We start from the raw sequence: 10470 nt of genomic DNA on the forward strand, positions 1-10470 counted from the left end.
CGTAGAGCAAGTTATAGTAATCACAAAAAAATCGAAAATGAAAATTTTTATATATCTTTACGTTTCAAACGTTTCTGAATATTTTGGCATACCTTAGAAAAAATGGAAGTATGTGTATGTGTGTGTGTGTATGTGTGTGTGTGTGTGTGCGGATACAAATTTTCGTTGACAATTTCGGGAACACCGGTCAGCCGATTTGAATAATTCAAAAAACATTCGATTCGTATTGATAAGGAGACGTGCTGATTAGTTTTTGTCAAAGGCAGGTCTAGCCGTTCCGAAGATATGGGGCAAAAAAGGGCCAAAAACGGTAACTCAGTTTTTAAGAGAACGGAGCGTCCAACTTTAATATTTCAAAAAACATTTTACTTGTATTGACAAGATGAAGAATTGATCAAATTTTCATGAAGGCAGGTCTAGCGGTTTCGGAGATCTAGTGAAAATAGTAAAGAAAATGCCATTAGGCAGTTAAAAATGATCATTATACATATGCACATCAAATTATCAGATATTTTATAGAGATTTTAACAACAAGTATAAATTTTGTTTACATTCCTATCGGTTCCGTACCAATGTTCATCCGTTAGACGGCGACGTGGCGCTTACGCGCTTCGATATTTCGTCTCTATGCAGTTAAAGCAGTACGATTGCTTTGAAAACAAGTTCAGAATTTCCGAAATTTAAAAAAATTTTTTTTTAAACAAAAGTAATTTTTGGTCAAATTTATAGTTTCTCAAAAATCTAATTTTATCGAAGTAAAATTTTTTCAAAAATGTTAATCGTTATTTAAATACGCCCACTAGTTATTTAAATTTTCCTTGTCGGTTTATATTAGAAAGTTGATATCGTGTGTGTTGCTTTTTTAATTTGCATATTGGAATAGATAATTTATTGTTTATTTATATCATAAACTAATAGTCATAGTCTAGAGTGCATTTTATATGAGATTATAGAAACAGGTTTGCAATTTGCTGATGAATATGCATGTAGCAAATATATTTTTAATTTAATCTCGATTTGTGTTATGTAATATATATATATATATATATATATATATATATATATATATATATAAGGCGCCTTCTAAGCAATTATTGCATTCTTCAAGAAACTGAAAGTGCATTTCAAACAAGAAGATGCATTGTGATTTATTCATTTCTGACATAGAAAGGAAAATTATATATGTATATATATATATAAATATATATATATATATATATATATATATATTTATATCTTATGTATAAAAATGTAGCGCGATAAAATGATCCGCTAAAAATCGAAAATGGCTAAACCGATTTGGCCAGTCTTAGTCTTGAAAAATTCCGGTGGCTAATACGTCAAATGTCAAACGTTTTTTACAGATGATGTTCAATTACGTTTAATAGTATATTTTACGTGAATATTATTTAATTATGATTAAATTGTAGTAAGTAGTTTTGTTTGTATTTTTATTTATACACAAAAACGTTAGTAAACGTTTTGACGTAAACAAATTGACGGCTTAAAATATATTTTAAAAATATAAAGCGTTGTAAAACAGTTATGAAATTATAGTATGTTATTTCTTAATATGTGTACTGAATTATAAAAATATAAAATCAAATATGTTTCTAACAGAAGAAACTAAAAAATTGCAATGCACACTTGCATACTCTATTTTTATTAGTTGCGAATCGACGGTTAGATATAATATGAGAAGAACTTTTGAAAAATATTTTAAAAATATACAATATTGTACTAGAGCTATGAAATTTTAGTATGTTATTACCTAATATATGTACTCAATTATAAAAATATAAAATCACATATGTTTCTAACAAAAAAGCTATAAATGTGCAATTTTGTAAACAAATGCACTCTTACATATCTAGTTTCCATTAGTTGCAAGTCCATGGTTTGATGAGTATTTTGAAAAATATTTTGAAATATAAAACGTTATACTAGAGTTACAAAATTTTAGTATGTTATTTCTTAGTATTGAGTACATATAACTCAATTATAAAAATATAAAATCACATACGTTTCTTGCAAAAACAGATATAAATTTGCAATTCAGTAAAATCATGTAATAGGGCTGCAAGTGTTACTACAAACTCAACAATATCAACTTTTTTGAAATGTTAATATGGAAAATGCATTTTTTGAGATATTCTTAAAAACGGTGCTCTGAAAGATCTCATTTGTATAATTATATACTCATTGGAATTTATAAAGCATTATTATTTTTTATTTTCTCTACCCATGCAGAAATAATTCTATAATTCTAAATAAAAATTTTCCCAACCAATCATCTTTTACCTCGTCTGGTTCCTTTCCTCATCCCAATAGTTGCTCTTATAAAATCCAACAATCTTCTTTCCATCGCCTCCAAATTTTCCAGTATAATTCAAAGTCAAATCGTAAACTCCTAAATCCAAAAAATCACCGAATTCCACAATCCAATAATCCAGCGACCGATTTTCGAACACTTTCACAATTTCTGGCACTTTCACATCACTAGTGTTGAAGGAATCACTTTGGGCACTTGTGGGGGTAAGATCGACGTTCGATTGTCTTTTGGAAAAGTTCGATTGTCTTTTATCGATTTTGTGGGATGTTATGTTGAGATTTTTGGAGTGTAAGATTAAACGTTTTGTTGGATCTGTCACATTTATCTAGATAAAAAAAAAAAATTTTGGGATTTTTGGGCAAAAATAAGACAAAATTGGTGTTGGCAACTTAGGAGCTGGTTTTTGTAGACGTCTGCAGGGTTTGTCGGTTTTCAAAAACCGGTTTTAAAAATCGTTTTTTTGGCAAAAGTTATGGAATTCTATAACCGGTTTTTCAGTGGAAAAAGTCGGTTTTCACTGTATAAATGGAAAACGACAAATATAACCAAATATAAAAGATAGATGAAAGCGTTTTTATTCTTGAAATCATATCGATTCAATAGCATTTGATATCTTATCAGTCTGCAATAGTTCCCAGAAAGGTTTTGTATATATTAATGTTAATTTTTATATTAATTTAAATTAGTGTGACTTTTTCTTGAAGAAGTAACTTCATCTACTTAAACTTAAAAAAAAGAGTTTTAAACCCTAGAAGCCACAAATTAAAGAACAAATTAATATATCATATATCATATATTAAATCAGGCTTTAAAAACAATTAAGCATAATTTGGTCGGAAGTATGAGAGTATTTTCTATTTTGTGAGTAAACAAAAGACACGTGTAAGTAGCAATTCGATAAAGGTTCTCAATTTTTTTTAAATCATATTTTATTAAACAAAAAATAATTAGAATGTTTAAAATTAATAAATCAAAATTGCTCGGAACAGATATAAAATTTTAGCTTAATTGTTTTTAAAACTAAAATTGATATTAACAATATTTTCATTCTTATATGTGAAAATGATGCACGAATAACGAATAATTATTTTCAAAGTTATTTAATCAAGATAAACTAATATTTTTTAGTTCTACTAATTAAAATTAAAATAATTTTGGTCACTATCTATAATAAAATAATGATGTCTAAAAACCAACTGTTGTTTTTGCAAAATTTTATACCAATTGGTAGACCCTAAGTAGGGTTTATATAAAAACCGACATTTCAGAAAACCGGTTTTCGATCTTTAATTTTATTAAAAATCCGGTTTTAACCGGTTTTCGAATTTTATATAGAAAATAAATTTTTGCTCGAATATTCTGTAATTTATCCGCACATTTAGTGTAATTTAGAATAGTATTTGACTGAATTTATTTATTGTTCAATTTTATAGATAGTAAACAAAATTATTTTAATTTCAATTAGTAGAACTAAATAATGATAGTTTATCTTGATTAAATAACTTTGAAAATAATTATTCGTTATTCATGCATCATTTTTACATATAAGAATGTGTTTTCGAATAAATAAATATAATACATTTTTAAATAAAAAAAAATCATTAAATAAAAAAAAATTTAAAAAAAATATTAGATACATGTTGATACATACTTGGTAAGATCAATTTTAGTTTTAAAAACAATTAAGCTAAACTCGGGTATTGTCTGTTTCGATCAATTTTAATTAATTAATTTTAAACATTCTAATTGTTGTTTGTTTAATAAAACATGATTTCAAAAACTGAGAACGTCTATCGAATTGCTACTTAGACGTGTCCTTTGTTTACTCACAATTTTTTCTGAAATAGAAAATACTCTCATACTAGCGACCAAATTATGCTTAATTGTTTTTAAAGCCTAATATAATCATTCTAAGTTTTTTGTTCTTTAGTTTGTGACTTCTATGGTTTAAAACTCTTTTTTTTAAGTTTGAGTAGAGATAGTTACTTCTTCAAGAAAAAGTCACACTGATTTAAATTAATATATACACTGGTATAAAATTCTAAATTAATATACAAAATCTTTCTGGGGACCATTGCAGACTGATAAGCTATCAAATGCTATTGAAACGACATGATTTCAAGAATAAAAATGCTTTCATTTATCTTTTATATTTGGCTATATTTATCATATTCCATTTATACAGTGAAAACCAACTTTTGAAAACCAACTTTTTTCACTAAAAAACCGGTTTTCGAAGTTCACAATTTTCGTCAAAAAACCGGTTTTTAAAACTGGTTTTTAAAAACCGACAAACCCTAATCCTAAATTGCCAAAACCAAATGCATCAAAAAACCCACCGTCAAAACCAAGAAACCCTCAAAATCCTCATCACCACCATCAGGTCTATTCATCAAATGCGGCCTCAGCAATAAATCATAATGCACAGGCACCACACCAGTAGGCAATCTAAAAGTCAGCTCATCCTGGACAACAAAATCATCTATTACCCCATCATCAACTTTTGGAACCAGATTAATAAAAGTCTGGTTATATTTCCTAGATATCTTCGTCTGGTTAACATTATCCTTAGTAAAATTATTCAAAGTCTGCCTATTAATGGCTCTCATGATGGCTATCCTCTCAAGTTTTTCTGCTAAGACATCTCCTACAAGGACTAAGGATGCTATGAGGCATCCACAAAGGATCAGGAGAAATATGCAGGATCCTACCAGAGTCAGCACCAGGACACTTTTTGGTTTTCTTCTGGTCCTGGTGCGATCTGAGGATGTCGATGATGATACTCGGTGGTCTTCCATGGTGATGAATTTAGATGGTTTGTAGAAAAAGCACTTCACATTTTTTTAATTTTTATTTTTTGGTCTAAATAATTTTCTGGGGAAAAATATGGTTAAGTGAGGTTGAGGGTTCTGTACCAACAGGTTTGTTTTTTATTATATCTATTTATTTATTATATCTCTTGTAATAAAATATTTAACAAATTTGTGCAAAATTAAATTGTTTATAATATTATCTAATATTATAATGCCCTGAAGAATAATTATTTATAAATTTGGGTCATTTTTCCATGCAATTTTCTGCAGACACAAATTTGTAAAACAAGCAAAAATTTATTGACACAGATTGTTGCTAAATTATTCTAAAAAGGCAAACACTTTAGTTATGTATTTAAAAATAGATTTCATACATTTGAATATGCAACAAAAATAAATGTCGATTTAAAAGTGTGTAAAAATAGTATACAAAAGTGTGTAAAACTGTGTATAAGTATGTAAAACTGTGTATAAGTGTGTAAAACTGTGTATAAGCGTGTAAAAAGTGTAATAAAGTGTGTAAAATATGTGAAAAAAATGTGGTAAAGTGTGCTAAAGTATAAAATTATAAGCGTACTAAAGTGTTTAAAATTGTACTAAAAGGTAAAAAAGTGTGTAAAAGTGTGCAAGTCTTTTAAAAACTGTACAGAAGTGTGTAAAAAAAAGTATACAAAAGTGTGTAAAAGAAGTATACAAAAGTCTCTAAAAAATGTACAAGAGTTATTCTAAAAGAATGCCAAACATTTTAGTTATGTATTTAAAAATAGATTTCATACATTTGAATATGCAAAAAAAAAAAATTTCAATTTAAAAGTGTGTAAAAAAAATTGTATAAAAAGGTAAAAAAAGAGTACAAAAGTGTGTAAAAGTGTGTAAGTGTCTGAAAAAGTGTACAGAAGTGTGTAAAAAATATGCAAACAGTGTGTAAAAAATGTATGAAAATGTGTGAAAAGTGTAGTAAAGTGTGTAAAAATACGTAAAAGTGTGAAAAAAATATGGTCAAGTGTGTAAAATATGTCAAAAAAAAGTGGTAAAGTGTGCTAAAGTGTAAAATTATAAGCGTACTAAAGTGTTTAAAATTCTACAAAAAGGTAAAAAAGTGTACAAAAGTGTGTAAAACTGTGTAAGTGTGTAAAAAGTGTACAAAAGTGTGTAAAAAGTGTACTAAAGTGTGTAAAAAAGTGTACAGAAGTGTGTTAAAAAAGTATGCAAAAGTGTGTAAAACTGTGTAAAAGTGTGCAAAAATGTGTTAAAATGTACGTAAAAACGTGTTAAAGCGTGCTAAAATGGGTAAAATCGCGTTAAAGCATGTAAAATCGTGCTAAAGCGTGTAAAATCCTGATAAAACGTGTAAAATCGTTTGAATATATGTAATATGTGCTAAAGTCTGTAGAATGTTAATGTGTTATAAAGTATATAAAAATGTATAAATGTGAGTAAAAGTATATAAAACTGTATCATAGTATATAAAACTGTATCATACTGTATAAAACTGTATCAAAGTGTACAAAACTGTATCAAGGTGTGTAAAATTGTATCAAAGTGTATTAAATTGTATAATATATAATGTGCGTACTATAATATATATAATATACATACTATAATACAAAAGCGTGTTAAAATGTGAGTAAAAAGCGTGCTAAAATGTGTAAAATTCGTGTTAAAGCATGCAAAATCCTGCTAAAACGATTGAAATTGTTTGAATATATGTAAAATCGTTTTAAAAAAAATATCCTATAGAAAAATTATTTATAAATTTGGGTCATTTTTGCATGCAATTTTCTGCAGACACAAATTTGCAAAACAAACAAATATTTATTGATACAGATTGTCGCTTAATTATTCTTAAAAAAAATGACAAACACTTTAGTTATGTATTTAAAAATAGATTTCATACATTTGAATATGCAAAAAAATAAATTTCATGCACAAATCGTGAATTGTCAAGTGGAACGCAAATTATTAGAAAAAATATATGCGTGTAATTTTTAAAGAGAGATTACGTAATTGTAAAATGGGACATTTTTTGGTTTTGTGAAGGTAACTTTTGTATGGATTGTGATAGAAGGTTGTTTTTGTCTAAAGGTGGTAAAAACTGGATTAAATTTACTACAAAATGGTATACAAAATGTTTTTGTTACATGTTTTGCGAAAATAATGCAGATGTTCAAACCTGCAACATTTTCTATACAAGTTTATTGAATATTCAGGCATTTTTTACAAATTTGTGATAATAAATTTATTTAAAGATCAAGATAAAAAATTTTTGTCTAAAGATGATTCCCACTAGACTAAATTTGCTGCAAAATAGTATACAACAATTTTGAATTAAATTTTTTGTAAAAATTCTACATCTTTCATGGTTTCTAAGATTCTTACTAAAAAATTTGTTACTTTCTACAGTGTTATGAGTACAACTTTTTTAAAAATCAGGTTAGAATGTTTTTGTTCAAAGATGGCATAAACTAAATTAAATTTGCTAAAAATTCTCATCTACCAAATTCTAATTTATCATCTTGCGAAAATTCTACAGGACTATAATATAAGTACCAAAGTATATATGTAAAAAGTTATCCAATATTCAGGCCTTCATATATATTTCCAATAATGTCTAATAAATTTGTATTTAGCACCATTTTTTAGCAAATTTTATATAGTTTAAATCATCTTTAAATAAAATTTTGCTATCTGTGTCCAGAAAATAGTTACATGTACTAAAGCCGAAAAAAAACATCACACCAAATTGTTGGGGAATAAATCGACTCGCGAAGTATAAATATTATTATTATAAGAGGATGTTAACACTTCGTAATTTTAAATAAAACAAAGTCTTAATTATACAAATTGTAAAAGATTTTAAAATTCTATTCAGTCTCAAATATATATACACACTGAAATAAATTTTTTTTTTTATAATTGTGTCAATAATTATTTGTTTGATTTGCAAATTGTCTGCAAAATAAACTAACGATGCATAAAATCGACCCAAATAATTATTCTATCGATAAATAAATTATCGATCGGAAATTACGTAAAAGTTCTGACAAAGCAAAAAAAAATTAGAAATTTTTATTTCCGTCGTTCCGAAATATTGGAAAGTTTTGCCTAAGTACAGGTTTTCACTAGAAATAATAATATACAAACGATAATATGTAATTAGTTGTATAACAATTTGGCTGAAAAAATAATTTAGTACCGAGAATACCAATTATCCTATATTAAATCCTGAAAAGTTATGTCATCAAAATTATAACGATTATGGTACAGAACCCTCAGTGCACGACTTGATTTTAACACAAAACTTCACAAAAACAAATATTTTACACACTTATTATATTAAAAACAATTAAAACCATCCACAAATCACTTTTTCCTTTTATTCACTTCAAGGTCTATTATTTCCTCAACAAATAATGTTTTGCCCAATTTTTTTTCGTCACATTTTAAAATAAAGCTTACAAAATTAAACTGTAATTTTAAAATATAAAAATTATATTTAAAACTATTTTAAAATTAATAAATTAACTAAAAAGAACGCGTCCGTTCGATTAAAAATCCAACGTGAGACTGACGCGAACTTCCAATAAGAAAACAACTTTGCTGGGAACGAGTTAGACTGACAGCTGGGGTAAAAAATACTAAAGAAAAATTAAGGACGTGAATATTAATAATTGAACATAGTAATTTTTATGAAAAAATTCCAAATTTGTGAATTAAAACAAATAAATGAAATACACAAAGCCAGTACTTAAGATTTGAATTTTATGATTAAATCGTATAGAAAACGCTTGTGTTTTTAAAAGTGTGTAAACTGTTTTAATATTTTTTGAAACAATTATTTTTGTTAATCAAAACTAATAATAACGTAATAGTCTTACAAAATTGAAGTTTTTTAATTGTGAGTAAAAGTGTTTGTATGGAAACCTGCAAAAATATGTTAAAAAGTGTGTTAGTGTGTAAGTGTGTAAAAAAGTGTACAGAAGTGTGTAAAAAAATGTATACAAAAGGGTGTAAAAAAATTGTACAAAAGTGTGTAAAAATAAGAGGTGAAGAAGTGTACAAAACGGTGTAAAACTGTAAAAGTATGTAAAAAGTGTAGTAAAGTGTGTAAAAATAAGAGGTGAATAAGTGTGGAAAAAGTGTAGTAAAGTGTGTAAAAATGCGTAAAAGTGTGGTAAAATGTGGAAAAATGTGTAAAATATGTAAAAAAAATTTAAAATGTGTTAAAGTGTAAAATTATACCTTTAAGCGTACTAAAGTGTGTAAAAAAGTGTACAAAAGTGTGTAAAAAAAATGTACAAACTGTGTAAAACTGTGTAAAAAGGCATAAAGTGTGAAAAAGTGTGAAAAATGTGTGGTAATGTGTGTAAAATGTGTGAAAAAAATGCGGTAAAGTGTGATAAAGGGTAAAATCATACATTTAAGCTTACTAAAGAGTGTAAAAAAACTGTACAGATGTGTGTAAAAAAATTATAAAAAAAATTTGTGTAAACTGTTTTAATATTTTTTGGAACAATTATTTTTGTTAATCAAAACTGTAATAGTCTTACAAAATTGAAGTTTTTAATTGTGAATAAAAGTGTTTGTATGAAAACCTGCAAAAATGTGTTAAAAAGTGTGTAAGTGTGTAAGTGTGTAAAAAAGTGTACAGAAGTGTATGAAAATGTATCAAGGTGTATTAAATTGTATCAAAGTGTAAAAGAGTATAAACGAGTGCAAAAGCGTGTTAAAGTATGAGGAAAAGCATGTTAAAGTATGAGGAAAAGCATGTTAAAGTATGAGTAAAAGTTTGTTATAATGTGCAAAAGCGTGTTAAAATGGGAGTAAAAACGTTTTAAAGCGCGTTAAAAATGTTATGAAAGCGTGTTAAAATGAGTAAATTCGTGCTAAAGCGTGTTAAAGTTAGCTAAAATGAGTAAAATTCGTGTTAAAGCGTGTAAAATCGTGCTAAAGCGTATAAATTCTAACTAAAGCGTGTAAAATCCTGCTAAAATGAGTAAAATCGTTGGAAAATATGTAAAAGCATTTTAAAAAAAGTGCTTTAGTACACTATGAGTTGCTATAATTTGCAAAAGTGTTTAGTATAGTTGCAATAAAGTTGCTATAACGTGTAAAAGTGTTTAAGAGTGTGTAAACATGCGTTAAAAAAAGTTTATAAAAGTATTTGAAATCTGTGTGTATAAAAATATGTAAAAGTTAGTTAACAGTATATAAAATTGTGCAAAAATATTCAAATGTTTGCAAAAATGGTTTGAACATTTTTACACGATATTGTACATTATAGCAACTTATAGTGTACCAAATCATTTTTTTCAAAACGCTTTT

General features: G+C 26.7%; 1 protein-coding gene across 1 annotated transcript; it reads right to left on the bottom strand.

Moving 5' to 3' along the window:
- Positions 1-2301: 2301 nt before the first annotated feature.
- Positions 2302-5130, bottom strand: LOC113380194 (the record flags this gene model as incomplete). Its single annotated transcript, XM_026619589.1, has 2 exons — positions 4672-5130; positions 2302-2657 (listed from the first exon to the last, which is right to left on the bottom strand). Coding segments are annotated over exons 1-2 (815 nt in total), but the record flags the coding sequence as incomplete, so codon positions are not given.
- Positions 5131-10470: the final 5340 nt, after the last annotated feature.

The sequence above is a fragment of the Ctenocephalides felis genome, unplaced genomic scaffold (genome assembly GCF_003426905.1).
Source record: "Ctenocephalides felis isolate EL2017-DRISC unplaced genomic scaffold, ASM342690v1 CF-g0.4_SCAFFOLD_01925, whole genome shotgun sequence".
Classification (NCBI taxonomy): domain Eukaryota; kingdom Metazoa; phylum Arthropoda; class Insecta; order Siphonaptera; family Pulicidae; genus Ctenocephalides; species Ctenocephalides felis.